Source organism: Hakea prostrata, chromosome 8 (genome assembly GCF_041222555.1).
Source record: "Hakea prostrata isolate BN-2017 chromosome 8, UWA_Hpros_2, whole genome shotgun sequence".
Lineage (NCBI taxonomy): Eukaryota > Viridiplantae > Streptophyta > Magnoliopsida > Proteales > Proteaceae > Hakea > Hakea prostrata.
In genome coordinates this window covers 52,967,217-52,990,562 of record NC_142607.1, presented here as the reverse complement: position 1 = coordinate 52,990,562, position 23,346 = coordinate 52,967,217, and the positions used below count along the sequence as shown (strand labels likewise).

At 38.2% G+C, this 23,346-nt stretch overlaps 1 protein-coding gene across 1 annotated transcript; it reads left to right on the top strand.

Annotated features, from left to right (window-relative positions):
• The first annotated feature begins 553 nt into the window (after positions 1–553).
• Positions 554–22,996, top strand: LOC149008587 (putative DEAD-box ATP-dependent RNA helicase 29). The gene is made up of 11 exons (XM_089165048.1): positions 554–1,018; positions 1,953–3,114; positions 3,308–3,365; positions 4,843–4,947; positions 8,300–8,366; positions 8,628–8,707; positions 8,967–9,019; positions 10,068–10,149; positions 10,240–10,296; positions 18,478–18,616; positions 21,634–22,996. The coding sequence occupies exons 1-11, from the start codon at positions 640–642 to the stop codon at positions 21,843–21,845; spliced, it is 2,394 nt and encodes a 797-aa protein (XP_089021174.1). The 5' UTR covers positions 554–639; the 3' UTR covers positions 21,846–22,996.
• Positions 22,997–23,346: the final 350 nt, after the last annotated feature.

Below are 23,346 nucleotides of genomic sequence, written 5' to 3'. Positions count from 1 at the left end.
AAAATTAAGAAGTAAAAAATATGACATTACCCTCATTTATAAAAACTATATTGCATGTCAATTATATCATTAAAATCTTATATTTTATAATTAGTTTTAGCTTTTGTGGGATCACATACTTATGATTGTTGAAATTTTCACATTCCACTTAACTTTTTCATAATCACCATGATGGAAGTTTTACAAACAAATTAGCACATAAGATCTAATTGATAGAAAATTTGGTAACATACATAATGGTCAGCCTATATTAGGTGATTTTCAATTTTCAGGTTTGAATTAAATTTGATATTTCTTAATATTTTAATTTATAGTTAATTACATATTTTCTTTATTTGGTGATTTATTTTGAGAGAAAAAAATCACATATTTCCTTTATTGGTGGTTATAAAGAAAAGAGCAAAAATCCGGGGGCCCCCACGCACAGTATTTTCTTTTTTGGTCATTTATTTCCGGCCCCCCCCCGCCCCCCCCCCCCCCCCGGCCGCCCCCCCCCGCCCCCCCCCCCCCCCCCCTTGTACCAGGGACTGAGCAGAAAAACCTGAACCACATATTTCCTTTCGTGATTTCGTCATAGCTCTCAGGTAACTCCACTAGTGTTGGCAGCTTTTTACTCTGTTTTCGATTGAAGGAGAGATCATGGCGGAGGAGGAAGAAAATATTCATGTAAGCTCCAAAGCAGAACTGAAAAGAAGGGAGAAACAGAAGAAGAAAGCAAAGTCTGGGGGATTCGAGTCTCTCGGTCTAAGCCCTAATGTCTTCAGAGGTATCAAACGCAAGGGTTATAGAGTTCCCACACCCATACAGCGGAAGACCATGCCACTCATACTGGCTGGTGCAGATGTTGTTGCCATGGCCCGAACTGGCTCTGGTAAGACTGCTGCTTTCCTTGTGCCAATGCTTGAGCGGTTGAAACAACATGTTCCTCAAGGTGGGGTTAGGGCTCTCATTCTTTCTCCCACTAGAGACTTGGCACTTCAGACTTTAAAGTTCACCAAAGAACTTGGTCGATTTACAGGTTTGTTATCGGGACTGTTCAGTTGTTCTTTGCAAAACACTCTGTTTAGTGATTTTTTTCTAAGCTACTTTTCTATTGAATTTGCTTGCATAAACTCCTGTAAAACCTCATATGCTGTATAAACAGACCTTGCTTGTAAGAACTTCTGGAAAACCTAATATGTTGTATGAACAGAACTTGTTTGTCAAGACTCTTGGAATACCTGATAATGCTGTATAAACAGAACTTGCTTGTGAAACCTCTTAGAAAACCTAATATACTGTATACAGTTTCATATGGATGCGGTTTTCATATGGTTTAAGAATAATATAAGCCATGTATCAACTCAAGGGGAAAGAAACTAGTGGAGAATGTAATGTTCTGCTCTTAACTTCCATTCAACTCTGTGATAGTTGAAATCTCACAAGTCTATCGATACGTTCAAAAAAATAATTTCTAGATGCACATATTCATTAATCCTGTGTGCCACTGGGATCATTCATTCAGATAATTTGGACAGAAGTTGCCTGACAACACTTGCAATTTCCTGCTTTTTGGTTGACAAAATTTGTTTTTTCTTTGGGGGATCCTATAACACTTTTGTAGCAAGAAGTCCCATTTTGCGGATATCAGCAATCATCCTTTTTTGTGTCTCGGGTAGCATCTTCTTTATAATCTGGGTTGTCCTAGAAAAACACTATTACTTTTCTTAAATGTGTTTCTGAAACTGAAAAGTTTGCCAAATGTTCTCCTTATGTCACTCTATATTATTAATACTTGTGAAAAACATAATTTTATTATATTGTTTTTTCTCCTCTTCATGTCTTGTTTGAAGCTTCTGTTTAATTTACTTCATATGTTTTGATTTCATTTTGTATAAAGATACAATGACTATTTCCCTATAGGTAGTCTTAGTGGAAAATCATTCTAAAATTTGATTATCTTCTTCACCCAGATCTGCGTATTAGTTTATTGGTTGGCGGTGATAGCATGGAAAGTCAGTTTGAAGAATTAGCACAGAATCCTGATATCATTATCGCAACTCCTGGTAGGCTGATGCATCATTTGTCTGAGGTTGATGACATGTCCTTGCGTACTGTGGAATACGTGGTCTTTGATGAAGCTGACTCACTCTTTGGCATGGGCTTTGCGGAGCAGTTACATAAAATTCTTGGGCAGCTGAGTGAAACCCGTCAGACGTTGCTTTTCAGTGCAACATTACCCAGTGCTCTTGCTGAGTTTGCGAAAGCAGGATTGTGTGATCCTCAACTTGTAAGGCTTGATTTGGAGACAAGAATTAGCCCTGACCTGAAGCTTATGTTCTTTTCTCTACGGCAGGAAGAAAGAGCAGCTGCACTCTTGTATTTGATTAGGGAACATATCAGTTCTGATCAGCAGAGTTTGATTTTTGTCTCCTCAAGGCATGATGTGGAGTTCTTGAATGTCCTTTTCAGAGAAGAGGGTATAGAGCCTTCTGTATGTTATGGTGATATGGATCAAGATGCTCGAAAAATGCATATATCAAAGTTTAGGGCTAGAAAGACAATGTTTCTAATTGTGACAGATGTTGCGGCCAGAGGTATTGATATCCCATTGCTTGATAATGTTATCAACTGGCACTTTTCTTCAAACCCTAAACTTTTTGTCCATAGAGTGGGGAGAGCTGCTCGGGCAGGCCGGCCTGGAACAGCATTCTCTTTTATCACATCAAAAGATTTGCCTTACCTTTTAGATCTTCATCTCTTCCTCTCAAAGCCAGTTAGACCTGCTCCTACTGAGGAGGAGGTTCTTCAAGACATGGATGGAGTATTGTCTAAAATTGACCAAGCAGTGGCAAATGGTGAAACAGTTTATGGGCGTTTTCCCCAGACAGCAATAGATATTGTTTCCGATAGAGTTCGAGAAGTCATTGATTCATGCACAGAACTGGTTAATTTGCAAAAAGTTTGTAATAATTCGTTTTGCTTATATTCAAAGAAAAAGTCCTTGCCCTCAAAGGAGTCTATTAGAAGAGCAAAGGTTCTGCCTCGTGAAGGACTGCATCCAATTTTTAAAAATGTTTTAGGAGGAATTGAGTTGACAGCAACGGCCTTCTCAGAGCGCTTGAAAACTTTCAGGTGAGTGCTTTGTCAGCCAAAATATCTGGATGGTCTTTTTCATGACTATGCATTTTCTTTGGTAATATTACGATTGCTTTCCTTCTTTTTTTTTTTTTTTGGGGGGGGGGGGTTGTTTGGTTTACAGCATTTGTGCAGTTATATTTTAACATAATAGCTAATGCATGATTAATTTATTGATGGTGTGTATCAGACCAAAGCAAACCATTTTGGAAGCAGAAGGTGAAGCTGCTAAATCCAAACACCTACAAGTAATTTTCTTTATTCTGTTTCTTGTACTGCAGAGATGCTATGGATGGTTTCTAATATATTGGTGCCCATTTATAGTTGCTTATTTACTATTGTGTTATGTAGCTCTTTCTGGTACATACTTCAACTCTTTTGCTGTTTGGTTCATAGTACTGTTGCTGATGAAACCGTTGATGCATTTTCATGACTTAAAGTCTTATGATCTTTAATTATATCTGAAGTTAACTTATTTAGGGAGATATTCATCCATTTTCTAAAAGAAAAAGAAGAACAATAAGAGGAAAAGAGGTTTTTTTGGATATGGTGGATAATTTTTTTAGTTCATCACCATTCATTATGCTGAAGTACTCTTGTATTAAGGCATCTCCCCTTTTCTTGGGAACAAATTTACCTTTTAAGTTTCCAAATAAAGGCTTTGTAGTATCCCTTTGTTTCTTGGGGTTGGAAAATAATATAAAATTTTATTATATGAAAGTAACTATATTCCTAAACCTTGTATATCTTATCCAATGACTTTGAAATAGGTCATCTATCAAACAAAATTTTCTTTGTCGATACTAATTTGAAGTTATCAGTTATTGGTGAATTTGTTACATTTGTAGGAGTAATGATAACCAACATATTCAGACTTGTAAAACACTTCCAGATACAAAATTGTGTATCAAATGCACCTCCTTAACATAGATATTAATACTGAAATGCCTATATAGGGTTTGGTGTCTCGTTATTTTAATTATGCTCTTTATTGTAGATGAGTTAGTTCAATTTGTTTTGGACTGGAACATAGAAACTGTGCATACACCAAACCCTTTGAAATAGTCAAGAAGTGATACTTCTGTGGTTCCTTCCATGTGCCCAGTGAGAGTAAAAGGTATTAAGTTATTGAGAAGTAAGAAATAATCAAGAAGTGTTTCCCATACAGAGGATTATCTATAATGAGTCTCCTATTGTCCTATACCAAGGTGCCTCACACAAAAGTATTAATTTTAGAGTGGAGCATGGTTAGCAAATGTTATGAAGGGATGAGCTAAAACATAATTACTTTTTCATGGAAATTTTGAAGACAAGAATCTGGCCCCGTGGTTGATGCTCAAAATGTTAGCATGCCTTTACCGGTGCAACTCTTTTGATACCACATTTGACTGCTTTGAAATGGGCTTCTAGATTCTGAAAGCAGTAGTATGTCTTTGTATTTACTTTGTTCCCACATTAGGAGGAAATGAGAATAATGTACTTACAAATGGGTGAAAAGATCATGTTCTCAGCTCATCACATTTATAGACTTTAATCTGTGTGAATAATTGGGTCCCCAATAATATGGGAGCCCCTTCTTTTGCTGATTTCCATTTAGAGGGCATTCTTTTCCCCCTTCATTAATTTTATATTACAATTATACTCCAAATTGTGCCTTATGTGTGATCTTTACACTATTTTTATTTGTGCTGCCTCTTATACTATCATTCTCATATGCATTTGCAGGGTCCTGCCAGCCAATGGGTTGATGTTATGAAGAAGAAAAGATCTGTTCATGAAGGGATCATCAATTTGGTTCATCACCAACGATCTATCAATCAGGCCCCAAAGGTAGATTTTTCCATGCATCCTGCAGTAGTCCATACCTTAAACTTTTCAGTGCTCGGGTTTGGTAGTTGGTTAACCCTTTCTAGCTGAAGCTAAGCTTCTGTGTCTACTTGTCCACAATTTTAGCCCATCAGGCCTGCCATGTGGCTCCATTTTTTTTGGGTTGTGTCAATGTGAAATTGGATCCTATATCTGCCGAGTTCCCTTCCCCTTCTGCCCCTTCTCATTGCTTTTCTTCTTTATAGTTTTGTCTTAATTTTTTCCACCATTTTATGTTCTGGGTAAGCTGCTTTTCACTGACACAAAATCTCGTGGTTAGCTATACTTGAATATCATCAGGAAAGAGGGTTTTCCAGAGAGCCTGCCTAGGGTGTTAAGTTCAATTTCAGTGTTTGTTTTGCCTCATTTTTTGTTCACTCTATGTGTAAGCCTACCTTCAAATGCAACAGGAGAACTTTGGACTATGCTAGTTATCTAACTTTCGTTCCTATCTGCAGTTCCATACAAAGGGCTTACTGGTTCTTTTACTTGTCGGTAGCCTCCATAGGATTTAGGGCCAGTAACCAAGGTCTGTCAAAGAACCAATGATGGGGACATGACACCAACCACACCCATCATTCATTATTACGAGAGGTGGAGGTGGCGGAACTTTTCTTTGTGGTTCGGCTACTAGAAAGGGTCATCTGGACCCTTAGGACCGTAGTCCACACCACATTTTTTTAGTATTAAATTATTTATTAGTATTGGTATTATAGAGTCATTTTTGTAAGGGTAGTTCAGGGTTTTCTTCTCATAGTTTGGAGTTATAAGATTTTATTTTGTTTCCTTTATGTTATTTGGGTATTTTTGGAAATTTTTTCTTTTAAATATGTAACCACCTGCAAGGGCACGATGATGAATTAAAAAAAAGAAAAAGAAAAACCAGAGGCACCTTGAAGACTTCTGCCAGCCTCTCTCCTCTCCTCACGTGGAGCCTTCTTCCTCCTCCTCTCTAGGTAAGCTTTCTTCCCTCCTTTCACCCTTATTTCGCACTACAAAAATTCCCTTCCCCTTCCTCTCCAAAGATCTACTGTTTTTCCTTAAAGAAGCCTTCTTCTCTTACCTGGGATTTTTTTTCTGTTCTCTCAAGGATCTCACAATGGATAAAATTTCTTCTCTTCTTGCTACTTCTTTTGCTTCTGAAAATTCTGTTCTCACCTCTTCTTCTAGAGTCAACAGTTCTTGTTGCCTAATTTCCCTTTCTTTAGCCCATTCTGTTTCTTTTCTTCCTTATTTCACGGCAGTCCTGCTGCCTATAGTTCAATACTCTCTTACTATTGCTATCGACAGTCTCCCATCCCTATTGGCTCTTCTTGTTTTCTACATCTCCTTCTCCTCTGCTAGTTATGCTGTGTTCTTAGCCCCTGTTTGGTGATTGGTTACGTGTTAGTTGCGTTGGGATTAGGTTTCATGCTTTGAATCTAATACTTATTCCCTCATTGAAGGAAAGGTCAATTGTATGAACTACTGATGTGTTTTCTTGTTATTTTGAATGCAATGCCCTATTCCACCTTATCTAGTCTTGTAGATTGGATGAATAAATCTAATTTGTTCTTCCCTTGGCCTTTTAGTTTTATTTTGCATGTTATTTATATTTTTCTTTGCTGATATTTAATTCCATATTGGTTCTTTGACGTGAATTCAATTGTGTGCGGTGCAAACTCCTCCCCTCATCCCTTATAGTGTCTTAGTTGGCTTAGGATCTCGTTTCTTGTATAATACCCTAGTTTCTAGGGCTGTTCTACATAAAGCAAACTTGAATTTGGGAAAATTGGGGTTGCTTGAAAACTCGATTTTAGAGAAATGGGGTTTTCATATGAAGGATTTTGGGATGATTGCTTTGGTTAAGAATAATAGGGTGTGTGGGGAATGGGAGAACCAATCCCTGTTTCAAGGTTGAAACTAATCCAGTGATCTAAGATAGGTTTCTTGGAGTGAAATTGGATTTTATGGTTTTGCACTGAATACTTATTGTCAGGATCGAATGACTCAATGGTTGGGTTAGCTTGAAACATGTACCGAATATGAAGTATGGCGTATAGGGATGATGTCCCAAGTCTTGGATGAATTTTATGGTGGCATTGCCCAATAGCTAAATTGAAGTTATGGTTTCTTGAAAAGTCTATTTCTAGAAAGAAGTTGGAATTATGGGATTTGATGGTGGCATAGCCTCCAAAGGTGGATGGGTTGTGCCACCTATGGAAGCGACCATCGGATGATTTTGGAGAATTGAATGGCTGGATTGATCAATTAATGGAGTTGCAGTTTTCTCTCTTGAAAGTTGATTAGGGACTCTTGGGAATTCAAGAACATTAAAATTAATTGGGGATGGGGGTGGGATGGGATGTTGGATCTCCTTACCAGGTTTCAGTCTTTCAATGGCAGCAATCTTGTAGGGCAATCTTCAATCAGAGGCTGATTCCACAGCCAAAACTGGAATTATTTTTGTGAGCACCTCATGACGCAATCCTTCTTGACCTGACACTAGGGGAACGAGACTTGGACCTTAAACTCTCAGCAGAATCAGCAATCTGGACTTGAAATACCAGAAGCTCAGTAATCTAGGCTTTAAACGCTAGAAAGCAGTCTCTCACAGAGAAGGAAGACAACAGCCAAGCTTGCTGCAGAATTTGATAATCTCAAGTCTAATTTTACTCAATCCCATCTTGGGGGCATTAGGAAGGGCTGTGTTAGCCTCTAGGACAAAGTCCTGATTGCAACAGAACTTTGAAAAAGGAAATACCCGAAACAGGTCACGACTCTAGTTATTTGCAAGGGAATGTGGAAATAAGATCTAAATGCCCTAACTTAGATTACCCAACATATAAACCTTATTACCAATTGAAACATGGTTCTTTAGAAAAAATGAAACAGAAAAGAATGAGATTAAACAAAGTAGGTTGTTTCTATTCTAAATACTTCCAGTCATTTTTTTCTTCTGGTGGGATCTAGTGTTAGTCAACATGTTTTGCTTAACAATATCTATAGAACTGGCTGCTATTGATGTTATGTTCAGCTTCTCATGTACCACTTTTAGTTTTGTTGTTCATAATGAAGATTTATCCATTATATGTACTGTTCACAGTTTCTAACCTCTTGTTTTTCTCCATCTTTATACTCAAGTACTGAGTTATTATTGTGTTAGTATAATAAATACTACCACATTATCACAGTTAAGTAATAATTAGTGCATCATTAAGATGCAGGGTCAAATATGTTCTGCGTTGGTATAGGATTTAACTTGGTCTTCTAAATCCTGCCCCCCTCTTATGTGGATCTTAACAAACTCTTTGCTGTCACACACTACTCAATGCAGGAAGGTCAACCTGAAAGCCCTTTTTCAGTGGAGGAGAAAACAGCTTCAAAAGACAAGGAGAAAAAAGGTTTTTCCATCCCCCAGACAACATTTTTTTCGGCGATGGTTTCCATTACATTGGTCATATTGTCATCTTAATGTGCTTGCCGGTGGATTTCAATTCATTCTAATGTTGTTGACTTGCACTTCTTGATGACTTCAGCATGCAATGCAACTGTGTTGTCGCTCTCTTCCCCAGCGATCTCTCTTTTGAAGCTCAAAGATGCCTATGTGAGCAAACCTTGTCTTGTTTCCTGATTCTCTACTTTCAATGTTTTTGTATCCTTAGATGATCGGGGCTCTAAAAGGAAGGCAAATAATAGCTTTAAAGATGAGGAGTACTACATTAGTTCAATACCTACAAATCAAGTAGGTTCATCATCCTTCACTTTTTCTACATAATGATCCTTTTTAATTATGCCTGTATTACATGATGGATTTCTTGTCTTGTCTTGTCTATGGCCATTCACCACAATTACGTGTTTCGTTGACTACATTTTTAGGTGCAATTTTGTACATCTGCAGCTTCTTCTTAACCTGTCATTTAAGTAGACCTTCTGTTTGACATTCTGACGAATTTGGTGAGGTTAATATAAGTAGTTTACCTATGTTCTGTTTTTGCTTTCAGCATCTGGAGGCAGGACTGTCAGTAAGAGCTAACCAGGGTTTTGTATCAAGCAGGTAAAAGATAAATTCTAGACCTTGTTCCCACTTTACTGGTTGTCTACATGAATTTTGTTTCATTCTCACTCTTTCTATTCTACCACTTTGTGTTTTGGATTTAATCACCTCGTTTCTTTTCACTCAGAAGCTAATAAGAGACAGAAAGGAATAAAATGAAAAATTAATCCAACAATTTAAGATGGTTAGTGTTGTAATTGCTTGGTTATTTCTAGAAGTGAGGGCGGGTGTCCATAAAGGTAAAGTTGGGCCTCTTTTTCGTACTTAAAAAATTTGGTTTGATAGGTTTAGTTGGCTCTTCTGGGGGATAGTTTGATGATAACATAGTTCAGTTCTGATTTCTTAGGTTTGGTGGGTTGTGTTTTTAGTGTTTTGTGCTTTGTCATCAAAAACTTATTGAAGCTAATAGCATGATCTTGTGGGTGTATGGTTAGAAGTAGAAATAGAAAAAAGTTCTATATACTCTTCCGATGTAGGATTGTTGTAGGGAATGTGTTCCCAGGGTAATAGTGTGTAGACACTCTTGTTTAGTCTATGCCACATTTAGTGTGTCCACTTGAAGTTCAATTTACTAATTATTACTTGGTAGTGGATTACATGGTGCCTGTTTGCCTGCTGTTTATCTTGAACTCTATCACATAGGTGCTGTTTCCACCTTACATTAGAGAGTCAGAATCTGAAGGTGATTTTTTCTAGTTTTGGTGAATGTTCATTTCGTGTTGCTTTTTGACAAGCTTAATTCATATGTGGCAGTGCTTCAGTTTTACTTACACTTGCAGTTGTAAAAAATATGGGTACAGAAACTTGATGAATGCTATTTCAAGATCAGTCGGTTATGTAGTATATGTAATTGTCTAGTTGACAATTTGGGAGGCCAGGATTCTTTAACGTAACATTGCTGCTTTTAATACAGCATTTAGGACATGGAGTTTGTGATTGAGGGGCATACTTTATTATTAATCTGCTCACCTTCTGTGTCTGATATTTATCTGATTAAAAAAATTACTCAGTTTTGTTTGGCATCTACTGATTCCATCTATATCCATAGGCTGGAATCTGCTGTTCTTGATTTAGTTGCAGATGATGATGGTGGAATGCAGAAACAGAGATCTGTGTATCATTGGGATAAGGTATTTTCGAGAATCAATTAATCACGTTTATTTCCAAAATGCTTTTCTATTTGGATTTTGTCTTAAATCATTATTTTGTGTTGATTACAGAGGGGTAAGAAGTACATCAAGTTAAACAACGGTGAACGTGTGACAGCTAGTGGAAAGGTATGATGTTGAAATCCTATTTCATTCATTTATTCTAGATTTATTTATCGAGTGCAGAAGAATGAGCAGGTGCAATGTAATTTGAAATGGAACAACATAGCCTCATGAGGAACTATTCTTCTGATGCAGTTGCATTAGACTGGTTGATCTTTATGGTTGTGAGAACTTGCTGAGTTAGGGGATTCTGAGATGAGATGTCCTGTGGGTTAATGTATCAGTAGGTTTCTTTTATATCTCACGTCTCACCGAGATCTCCCCAAGATCTCCCCGCATCTTGGAATTTTATTGTAAATGTATTCTTCCCAACCAAGTCTGGCTTTGATTTGAACACAAAAAAGTACAAATCTGTAATGTCATTGACGTAACCAGCTCCCCCAGCAGAAATCAGTCCAGGGGTATTTTGGTCATTTTGACTGACTTAAGGTGTCTTGGGTCTGGGTTCTATTGAGTGCAGTGTGTTGTCTGGACCCTAGATCTATTTTTATTTTATTTTTCTGATTATTATATTGCAAAATGTTTGAGAGTCCTTGTGTAAGTGAGATTCCTAGTTAGGTCGGGATCCCTATAATTTGAGTCCACTTTAATCTCCGTGGCTATGTAATTTTGAGTCGAATTAAATTCACATGAGTTTGGAGGAAATCTAGGTTGTGGTCTTTTTGGGAAGGTCACCATGGGCGGAGTTCCCCAAGTGTTGCCCCCCCCAACCGGGCGCAACTTTTTTAAATTCTCTTGATCCCTTTATTTTTCCTTCGTTTTTCTCTTTCCATGTGTGAAATATCATTATTTGGTTCCCCAATATTGCGAATTAGTTCTTAAGGGTAAAGATAATGGGTAAAAAGGTCATTCTCAATAATTATCCAAGGTTTACAATTAAAACCCTATTTTTAAGGAAGAAATAGTTAAACCCGATTAGAAACTAACTCATGAATGCCTAAACTTTCTCCCTAAAATTTTGATCTATTCTAATAAAAATTCCAATCTTAAGTGTTAACTACCTAAAATATTCCTTTTAAGTTGTTTTTTCCTCAATAATTTACTCATAAAAATTTGGCAACCACTGTTCATTATTTTTTAAAATTGTTGAACTTTAACAAATCTACTGTACAATTTTAGTCCTAATGCTTTATTTCGATGTATTTTTAATGTTTTACCTATAATTGTGTTACCAATATTGTAGTCCTAATAATTTACCTGGATTTTTAATCTGTGGGCCCCAAACACTCTGTCTGAATATAATAAAATAATTCAGAGGTGGGACCTCCGGTGTGGGAATTTGAGAGCTAACTTCTACAAGTGTTCTTCAAATTACAGCAGCCATTCAACACAAACTGCAGCTTTCTTCCTCTACAAGACGGACATTCCCCAATCCTACCCATCCTTCCCTACCTGTAGCCACTCTCCCAAACCCTAAAATCATAATCCTAATGCTTCTGTCACCCTTTTTCTATTTACGAGATTTTTCTAGATTTTTTCTGCAATTTTTGGACTTTTTCTTATTCCTAAATTTCAAGGTCAAATCTACGGCAATCTAACGGTTAGATCTGTCCCTAACTTTACAAACATCATTGCCTTAACCCTAATGGCCTTCTTTCCTCCCAATTTCAGCCCACTCATACCAAATCAAACCCTAGTCTAACCGTAATCCCAGTTTCACCAAACCTCCCATAACTTCAACCCTCACAAATCTCGTAAAGTTCTTTTAGAATTATCTTCCCCTACACCTTCTCTACCCTGCAAAATCCTAACCCTAACCAAGTGATGTGAACCCGATTTTAGGGTTAGGGTTTGTTGGATGGATTCCCTAAAATTAAGGGTTCGTCCAGGATTACCTTCTTTTGAACCAGCAAATAATAATACTGTTGGGAAAGGATGGGGATCTAGGGTCTTGGTGATTAATTATAAGTATTACTGTAATTTTAGGCTCCAATGGGGGTAATTGAGATACCCAAATATTTAAGGGTAAAGTTATTGATTAGGAGGTAGCTGGAACGGGTTCCTAGATGGTAAAGAAAAGGATTGGGACGTTTGTGGATTCTCTAAAGAATTTATGGGAGGGTCCTAGGAGGGGTTAGGGTTTCATTAAAATTATTTGGAAAGGGAAGGTAACCTTGCGATTGGTTATTTTAAAGGATTTGGATACCCAAAAGGGGCAATGGGAGTGGAATAGTTTTAGTTAAATAATTTGGAGATGGATGGAAAAGATGTGGGCTGTCATAGGGTGACCTAAAATTATCTGGGGAAATGTAGGAAGTCTGCGGTAAGGTAGAAAAGGGAAGGGAAGCTTGTGATTCGGGGATTTTGGGGAGGGGGTGTTTTTCTTGTGGTTTTCTCTCTTTTCCTTTCTTTCTTCCTTTTTATTATTATTATTTTTTTTCTTCTTGTAATTCTGCAGCAAGAAGCAGAAAAAAATAAAATAAATAAAGAAACAGAAAAAGGAAAAAGAAGGGTATCTCAAGGGAGAGAAGGGGAAGGGGGGGTCTTTCTTGCTCCTGCAAGATTCGAAGGGGCTGGGGAGGCTTGCGCAAGGAGGGGAGGTTGAATGGGGTTCTTGAAAGAATCGCAGGATAGGGGAGGGGTTCTTGGTTGCTGTACTGAACTTGTTTAGGGCTGGATTGCTGCTGAAGTTGTGAAAGAATGCTGGAGTTCGGAAGAGGAGTGCTAGAATCTTGAAGATGAATTCTCGACTGTGCCCTCCTCAAGAAGGCCATGATCCCATGGCCTCAACTCAATTCCTTTATTCAATATTCTGACATAAGTTTACACTGAAAAAACTAGGCTTATTTTTAGTCTTCTAAAGAATCCAATCTTATTGGGAATCCTTTACAGTTTAGAATCTCCCTTACAATTAATCTCAGCCATAAAATTAAGACTTTAATTTAGACTAAACAACTAATGGAATCTCCTTGAAAAGATATTCCTCCTAAGACTCTAGGATTCCAACATAAGGAAAGGAACTCTTCTTGCAAATAAAAGACTGCATGAGTTCACACATCACCGTGCCATTGTGTGAAGCTCTGATTATGCACTTGAAATAGCAAGTAGCAACCACGGTTTGCTTCTTGCTCTTCCATGACACTAATTTCCTCAAAAAAAAAAAAAAAGAAGTGCAATAAGTTCTGGTAAATTACCTATCAACTGGAGAACCTGCCTAATCAGCATATGAGAATCCTTCCACCCGCCTATGAGCATGATCTGAATATACTACCTCCATGTCCAAGAGCACTCTTGAGATACCTTAGAATCCTCATAACTGCATCCCAAATGAATTATTGATGTAACCCCCAAATCTAGGGCTTGTCTTCAGGATCAATCTAAGTGAACCAGCAGTAAAGTTAGGGCTTCACAATCCTTCTGTTTAGGTGTAGGGCTGATTTGATTGATTCTAGTTCTTGTGTTAAGGTCTATAGGGTTTGGGTATGGCATACAGTCTAGGATTTATTGATTTCCAGAACTGTACCTTGCTGTAAATTGAAATTCAGAACCTCCGAGGCTATGGTTTATGAAAATTAGGGTTTTCTTATTTTAGGGTTTCTGGAGGGTGGCTAGGGTTAGGGTTAAGGTTGAAGGTAAAGGAGGGGTTTGGGGTGAATTCTAAAAGGGAATAGTTTTTGGTTGAAGAGTTTGTAGGATCTAAGTGAAAGAAGGTGTTGAAGAGTTTGTATGATCTAAGTGAGAGAAGGTTAGGGTTTCTAGGGTTTTGGTGAAGAAGGTAAAGTGCAGAATTTTCTAGGGTTTTGGGTAAGGGGAATACGCTAAGGTTGGGGTTGAAGGTTAGGGAAGGGGTGGGAGTGAATATGCTAGAAGGGATTGGGATTAGGTTAAGGGAAGAGGCCTAGGGTCTTAAACTAGGGTAAGGGAAAGCGTGATACTGCCACAATGGAAAAGAGAGGGGAAAGGGGAACCAATATGGGCTGTAATGGGGAATAGGCTTGGGGAATGGGGGGATTGGGAAAATAGGGTTAGGGATGAGGGTATGGCTGTCACAGGCTAGGGGAGGGGGCAGAACAGAGGCTGTAATGAGATGGGAAATTTGGGTTTAGGAGAATTAGGGTTTGGGGATGGGTTGCCGTAAACTTGGGGAGGGGGAAGAAGAGGGCTGCAAAGGCGGAGAAGGAATAGAAGAATGGGGGAGGGGTGGGGGATATGTACTTGTTAGGGAGAGAGGGTGTTGGTAACTTGCTGAAAATAAGAGCACCAAGAGCAGCCACAGGCTTTCTTCCTTAGAAGACCCCCGACTCCACTATTTCACCTTCAATCTCAAGTTTTTTAATAATCAAATTGGTCTTCTTTACAAGCAAAGGGCTATATTTATATCCTTATATGAAGGATTCATACTAGGATTCAACATTAGAAAACAAATCAAACTAGGACTTCTACTTGGACTAAAATTGTAAAGCAAAACAAACACGGACTCAACTAAATGAAAGTGCAAACATATTGGGACTTTTAAGTGACTCACAAGGATTATTTTGTATCACCTGAGGGAGAGTGATGTAACCACGGACCTAGGGTTAGGGTTTAAGCTGCAATCTCCCTAGAAAGTTGCTACCCAGGAGTTCCAGCAAAGGTAGGAAGGGGTTTTTTCGTCTTCTGAGAGGGTTTAGAACCTTTTGAAACCAATCTTCAGGTCTGAATCCTCTTATACTTGGAATCACAGATTTGAAATTTTGAATTCTAAAGCTTCTAGGGTTCAGTTAGTGTTTGGGGGGAGGGCAAGGGTTGGCTCTAATGCTTGGGCTGACCTTGGAATACCTTTTAGGTTTAGGATTTTTCTGGAATTTTCAAAATTCTGCAAATCTAGTTGAAGAAGATGAATTGCAGAAAATTTCTAAGTCCAGGAATTAGGGCTGCTTAAGGGAATCTAATGTTAGGAGTGGTGCCTAGGTAACTCTGACTGATGAGGGTATAATGATGGGTTTTGGGGCTGGGAATCAATGAGTCCTAAAGGGGTTGGGATTGGGTGCCGTAGGGAAGAAGGAAGAAAAGGGGAGGGGCTCCAGGGTTTAATGGAGAGGCTGGGAATGCAGGAGATCGATGGGAAGGACCAGGAGAGATGGTATGGGTTTCGCGGTGATTCCTAGGTCAGACAAGAGAGGGGAGGGCTGTGATGGGTGCATGAGGTAGGGGAGGGGGAGGAGGGACTTTTGTGGGTATGAGGAAAGTGGGGAAGGGCTCTGACCTAGTTGGGGAAGGCTTGGAACTCGAGGATGACTGCTGGAATTTATGTTTGATGCTTCAAAACTTAATAGGATGCATGCTTGAATGTTGGAATTATCTCAGAAGCAGTCTCAAGACAACTGCATGGTTCCCCTCAAAAGGACCCTGCCACACTCAAGCAATTAGATGCTCAAAGTTTTTAATTCATCAAATCACAAAATAACTTATAATGAGAAGGGTATTTGTAGCCTAAATCAAAGGACTCCGACTCAAGTTCGAGATCCCTTTTAATCTCAACCCTTGGATTGGGATCTCAAACTTTTATCTTTAATTAATAATTTAATAGCACATGCTAATTAGATAACCTAGGACTTAAATTACCAACTTAACACCAAATTGGACTTCGTCAAAACACAACTTCAACTCACAATCAAAGACTTCAAACAAATCCAAATTGGATTTAGACTGGCTTACTTAAATTCTGAAATAAATCCTAATTCAATTTCATGAGTAAATTGAGGGATAAAATGCCCAAAATACCCCTCATGTAGGGTTCGGCTACTTCATGTTGGCTTCTTAGATCCCTGCTATGGGACCTACTTAGGTTTTTGGCCAGGGGGTCTTGTGCTTACATCAGAGTGGAATGAAATGTTTAGCTTTTCTGCCCATGATTTAATTCATATTATTGAGCCCTATCTTTTACACCCCTTCTCAGTGACTCCATGCCCCTTCCTCTGCCTTCCATTTCTCATCTCTCCCCTCTCCCCTTTCCTCTGTTTATGTCTCCAGAACTTATTGCACGCAAGGAACAGTCAGCCACCTCTAGTATGTAGGCTGATGGATTTATTGAGGCTGAGATGATTAGTGTGAAATCTGGCAGAAGTTGCAAGTGTGAAATGGATGTCGCTGAGCTTCGTTCTCCGATCTGCTGTCTGGGAATCGTCTATGACACTGAGTGGATGTCCGATTACAGGATGGGTTGTTGAAGAGGTGACCAGTGAGAACTAGCATGTTGGATGGACTGCAACCTTACATTTCCATCGTCTGTTGATTCTTATCTGCGACGCCAAAAATTGGGTCACCAATGGTTCTTCTCTCTCGCAATATGGTTATAAGAGGTCAGGTGAAGAAGATGAAACTGATGGAGAGTTGGGATCCTTCATGCATGGATATCAAGGTGGAGTGTTGCTCCTTGTCACCTTTCTCACATTGGGCACCTGATGTAGATTATAATCCATATATACCCATAGAGACAAGCCCCAAAACCAGTTCAACATTAGTGTGGGATGCAACTGCTGTGAGAGGCAGCCTGGTCTGATGATTTGGCAAGTTTTTGTTTGTCCAATGGAGCACCACATAAGGCAGTACTACCTCCAAATAGAAGTATGGATGAAGTGCAAAAACATTGTTTACGTCACTGGTTGCGTGAACAGTGTCAGAGCCCCATGTTTGGTTTAGCGGAAATATTCTTAGAAAATTAATGGGTCCCAAGATGAGATTACTTGAAGATTCTGTTTTGGGAAGATTTAGGAGCTTCATTTGATTTCTATATTAGTAGTTTATGCATTTATTTGAATTATAAAGCCTAATATTTTCTAATTCTAGTTAGTTTTTATTTTCAGAAGATTCTATCGTCACTAGATATTAGGTCAATATTTTCTATTTTCAGTCAGGATGATTCTGTCTCTTCTAAAGCTTTAGCCAAGCTACAACTAGGCCTTTTTCTTTGTAATGCAAGTTTATACTATTTAAGGAAATACTAAACTTACAGGCCATTGCCATTGCTTATTGAGTAAGCCATGTTCAACAGCTCAGATAGCCATGCGTGAGAGACTTAGGGCTGAGATAGTGCTTACCTACCCCCGCTATCCTCTAATCCTCTCCTTTCTCTGCTGCTGCTGCTATTGTTCATTCCCAACAATTCATTAAGATGGAAATGAAGATTCAAGTCATCATCAGTTGATCACAAAGATTGCAGTTGCTGTTAATTATGACTGAAGGCTGTTGCTGTTGCTGCTCCTGCAATTGTATTGATCCTGGTTGCAATCAACCTCCCACTTGGCTGTTACAGTTCGAGGTTGACTCTACAGTAGTGCGCTGCTGTTTTGCCCCCTCCAATGCCATGCTTGCCTTGCCACCTTGATAACTAGGACTTGATATGCTAGAACCTCTCCCACTAGTGGAAGCACTTCTGAGTTGTGAATAGATTCAGGAACCTACCTAATCAAATTCCAGTCTTCTAGGATTGGCCTTAAAGGATTCAATGAGAAGTAAAGAGCAGAGAGGGTGATGCACAAAGAGCTGGGGGAGAGGGGAGGTTAGAGGGGTAGCCAGGGTGGGAGAGGAAGAGCCAGGGAAGATGCTTCCCTCTAAGATTCTATTAGAGTTTAATTTACAAAATTTACCTTCCCATCTCAACCCCTTGAGCTTATATAGAAGGCTGAACAAAAATAGCTAACTTAACTACTACTCTTCTCATCATTTATGGTGATGAGTAGGAACCTTATAAAAATCATAATAAAAAAAATGTGGAAGATTGCTTTCCCATTAAACTGCACCTTGAAAAAGCCACTGCATATTGCAAATCTATCACATTGTTATTCTTCAAATTTGTTCTGGTGTATGGTAAGGCTATGGTTTGCAGTTGAAACCTCATAGACCAATTTTTATCGTATTGATTTGGTTACTTCCACAAGGCTACACTTGGTAACCAAGAAAAGAAAGGAAAAGAGAACTCTAAAGAATTTGAAATTTGAGGAGACATTTGTTATGTAGCCTAAATTTATCACAGTATTTTAGATGATTTTGAATTCTGCTAGTTCGAAGATTCTCATAATCTTGGTTGTTTCCCTCCTTTCTTATTTATATTGAGTGGTCAGTTTTCCTTGGGCTACCCAATTGTTTTGCTAATGAATAATTGTTCTAAAACCCAAGAACTTTCACAGGCTAGCTAGTCAATGTTTGCTAATTTTCATGGCTTCCAACTTTTTTTCTGCCCCCCCCCCCCCCTAAAATTTTGTATAGGTAACGACTGAGGGGGGTGCTAAAGTGAAAGCCACCAAGACAGGTATATACAAGAAGTGGAAAGAAGGGTCACACAAGAAGATTTCTCTTAGAGGAAGGAGTACGGAAGCTAGTTCCGGAGAGCCGAGTGGTTCAACAGGTGATGTTTGAAACGTTCTGTTGTTTGTTAAGCATTTCTTGATTGTTTTCAAGTTTATATACATGCGTAACAATTTACAGTTACAGTTAACCTATCACAGTATTGAGAAGCCTAACTTACCATTAACCATAACACTGTCTATTTTGCTGTAAAAAAAAAAATATAATAATAAAGAAAAAGGTCATACCTAGTGTACAATTCATCTGCATATAGCAGGGTCTAAGAAGGGTTCTATGCACACAGCCTTAACCCAAAGATGATGTTTCGTGGATTTTAACCCATGACCAAGCCTTCAGAAATTGAGCACTTGACGACGGCCGTTCTCTCTTGCGGTGTCCCCATGAAATGGGTTATAGTTGGGAGAGTGGATATTATCCCTGGAGTTGACAGTATTGATGCTGGTTTAGAAGGTAGATAAATAGGCCTAGGAACCTCAAGTCTCTCCCCTGCCTAATTGATGTAGATCCAGCACCGTTAGAAGGCTCTTTTTTCTTAGAAATCAACCTAGGGTTGATAGGCATTTTTGTTGGGTCTTTATTAGCTCCCCTTGTAATCGTTGAACTTAATGAACCTCAAACATAGGTTAATGAGCTGAGTACGGAAATTCTATACTTGGTATACTAATTTATTCAATTTAAGTGAGAGTAGTACGGTCTTTTTTTTCCATCTTATTTATGTAACGAGAGTAGCACTTTAGTTATTTTAGAGTTCCTTTTAAATAGGTGGGTGGTTTTGTTGTAGAACTCTTTAAAAAGGTGGATGGTAGTTTGGAATAGGTAAGAGATCATCTTAGAGTTAGTTTAGGACTCTTTTATTTCTATTCAGTCCAAAAAGTACTTGTACGGCTGTTCACCGATTTGAAAATGAATGCCTTGAGTGAAGAATAAAATACAAACTAGTTAGTTAAGCAAATATTGTTTTGGAGCAAATTGTGGGATTAGAAGTTGGTCAGCGGCCACTTGATTCTCCTTGGGTCTATTGGGCAGCCTCACCAATGATGACCAAGTAAGTTGGGGACTTGGGCAGGAGTGAATCACTATTATCAAGAGCCATTAATCAGCGTTTTATTGGTTCACCAAGCAGGTCAATGAACTAGGCAGGGAATCTCCATCCTCCTTTCTTCCTAAGGTCTTGGACCTTTCTTTTACGCCTTCTTTTCTGACTGTTTGTTACAGATGTGGATAAACCTCCATTAAATCTACATCTGCAGATTTTATGACTAAGACCTGATTAGTTTAAGGCCTTCTTTAGGGGAACAGAATCTCTATATTTTCCCGACATTCTCTTAAAATTTCAGCCCCATCCAAACCCTAGAAAACCATTGAGTCATAGACCTCTAAATTCCCCAACTGACTCCTATATTTTTGTAGTCTTGGATTGAGGATGAAATTTAAATTAGTCCTCCTGTTCATATCTGTCCAAACATTGAAGTTACCCCCTCAAAAAGACCCCTTAAACTTCTCCAAATAAAGGCCAAAGTGCTGTCCAAAAATAATGGGATCTGGTTATCTTTAGAGGATCTTGGTGTATTACGGCTTGCTTGGTAACCCAATCAAGGGCTGCATCAGCAATCCAGCTAGATTTGTGTTTTATTCATGCAGACGGAGGCTGCTTGTAACTGAACAGGGACTGTAAGGCCAAGACTTAAAACCTGCGGTTTTGAGAATTTTGAGATTCGACTTCATCTTTTTGAACTTGCTTCTAAATTGAACATGATGGATATAGACCTATGGTGTTTTCCTCATTTTGACTTAATTTTGAGCACTTTCCAGTTCAATTTTGAACACGACCAAATTGGGATTTAGGACAAAGTTGCATGTGTAAATAAAGTCGTGTCTTTGTCACTAAAAGACAAAAATTTTAAATGAGAGTTGGGTAAACAAATCTGTAAACAATATTGGCCCTTGCTCTCTATCATTAAAATGAAATTGCTGAAATTGAATCTCTATAACATTGACTTTCATTAGATTTAACTGTTGACATGGCTGTGCCTATGCTTTTAAACGTGCACTTTAAAGTTAGCGCAGGGTTAGTGGAATTTCCAGTCCCAATGAAATTGGTAGGACTGGCGACATATCTACCACAGGGCAGGGTCATAGTTACGAGTTGTGAAACGCCTGGGTGTCCAAGCAGATTTGAGGGCCTGGGCAGCTGCCACAGTGCCACCTTTATGGTAGTGAATGTCTTGTTTTTATTAATGCCAAATATCATTTTAAACAATATTTTGAATCCAATTGAAATAGTTAAATCAATTTCAAAAAGGACAAAATTGCTGGAGTTATTTCTCAAATCAAAAAATTCCTTCAATATTAAGATAGTAATGAAATAATTAAAAACTTAAAAACTAACAGCATTGTTAAGTATGACTAATTTTGATGTATGTATATAAATAACACGGCAGTTTGGGCTGTATTCACCGCACATTGACTACATTTCTATGTGAATATAGGTTCTTCAATTGAAATCAAATTTAGGCAGTCTTGAATTTATTGGAAAGAGGCTGTTGTGTGAGAAGTAAAATCATTTGGCTAGTCAAACTTCTCAAAGAACATTGTCATTTTTGTAGATTGAGAGAAATTTTATTGTTCAAAGTTATAGAACATTCTTTCTAAGAACATTACAAACCAAATGTGAGACTTGATATACCAGGAAAATGAGTAATCTCAAGACCGGTAACCAAATGTACGCCTTATAGTTCCAATGGTTTGCTTCTTCAGTTGTGTTGTCTTCTATGTCTATGTTGATTTTTTATGGATGGATTGATATGGCTTAATATTGACTTTTGATGATTTGATGTGATTGAATATTGATTTTTTGATGAGCTGATGTTGCATAATGTTAACATTTGATGACTTGATGTGTCTTAATATTCTTTTTTGATGATAAAAGGTACATATTTTCTACCATACTATATATTTTTAAAACAGAAAGGAAATAAGAATAACTAACAATGGTGTGCCTTGGTTAGGGAGTGAAGTTCAATAACAATAGTTGTTGCATGCTTTCCTTTTTTCCAGGAGAACAACGGATGCAAGGACATAATAGAAAGTTCAAAGGTGGGAAGAAGCATCATTCGTTGCCAAATGCTCATGTCCGTTCAGAATTAAAAAATCCTGAACAAATCCGAAAAGAAAGGCAAAAGAACGCTAGCAGAATGGTTCATGCCAAGAACAAATCTTTCAAGGGAAAAAGCTTTGGAAAAAATGCAAAAAGAGGAAAGGCGAAGTGAGAAAAGTATGGGCGAATTCATCCTGATCTATAGACCCGTTCAGGATTATAGAAAGCAACAAAGAAGTTGGGAGTTCAAGAGCTCCAAAATTTTTAGCTTTCCCTTTGCCACCAGTTGGGGTTTTATTCAAACATTGAGGAAGTTCATCATTTTGCCTAGAGATGGACGAGAGTTGTGCCTTACAGAAACTTAAGGTGGTTTTCTGGCAAGTGAATAATGTGCAGATTCGGTTGGTAAATCAAGTATCGTGGCCCATTTTGCCTTTAGTTTTGAAGACCAAGCAAGCTATTTTACTCCCTTTCATCCAAATATAATGTTAATAATGTTCATATTTTCTGTGCCCCATTTTATATGAAGGAATTTTGAATTTAACGACACTTTTTGTGTTTCTATTCTATTCTATTCGCTTTGGTACTTGTTCTACAGAGCTTCAGTATTTCAGGATGATGAAAAAAAGCAGAAAAGGGTGCTAAGTGGTTTGTAAACTAGTTGGTAACAACCTTCCTTTCTTGGTGTAGTCCCCTGATGGCGCCCCCCTGGGGGGAGGGGTCACTTTTTAATTGAGGCTAAGGTTGCTTTAGCTGTTTTGTTCCAGACCCAGTTCACTATAATGGTTGAAGACCATAAAACAGACTTTCTAGTCTACCAAAGGTGATGTGGAGTTTATGTCACTCATTTGTGAACCGACAGGAGCAAGATCAAAAATCAGATGGAGCAACAGCACAATTTTGGACGGCATATAGAACAGAATAGTAGGCAGCAACAAATGAGAATTTTCCAGGCTTAGCCGAGAACAAGATAAAATATATTACTATTGTAGCAAAGTAAGTATATATCATGCTGCCAAAGCTATGTCTGACATTGTGTTTTTGAATCTCTGACTCAAAAGTTTGTTAAACATACAAAATAATTGTCAATAAAATACATACCCAACACTTCAATTTTAGCCTAAAGACACTAAACTCACATTACTTGTAGACTATGGAATTCACAAACATTTTGAAATTTTTTTTTCTAATTTAAAATAAATTGTTATAAGTAATTTCTTTTATATAATTATTAAGTACAAGAAAAATTATAAAACATAGTAAAATTGGAGAGAACTTAATGTTTACATGTTCTTGATAAATTCCACACGTGAACAAGGCACTCAAAACATACCTTAGTAAACCCGAACCCAAACCGTTAGTAAACTCAATTCTAAACCGTTCGCCCAAACTGGTAATCAGCTCGAACTCAAATTGCAATGGCCCAAGACCGTTATTTTCTTAATGGGCCAAGTGTTTTTCAGCTCGAAATCGGCCCAACCCGAACCGTTGACACCCCTAGTTGCAGTGGTCATTGACTCGTTGGGTAAGACAACTGTGAGGTATTTTAAAAGGAAAGGGTAATTTGGTCCAAGAAAGATTTACATTAAACGAGGTTAATAAAAACATAACTATGTCCTTATTTGGACGTCTTCAAATACCATATGCAGTCAAATACAAGATGCAATCTTTTA

Bases quoted from the DNA above. Each gene is read 5' to 3' on its own strand.
- LOC149008587 (XM_089165048.1), top strand. From the start codon at position 640: ATGGCGGAGGAGGAAGAAAATATTCATGTAAGCTCCAAAGCAGAACTG. The intron at 8,367-8,627 runs GTTTTTCCATCC...TTGTATCCTTAG, and splicing joins AAAAGACAAGGAGAAAAAAG to ATGATCGGGGCTCTAAAAGG. The intron at 8,708-8,966 runs GTAGGTTCATCA...TTTTGCTTTCAG, and splicing joins GTTCAATACCTACAAATCAA to CATCTGGAGGCAGGACTGTC.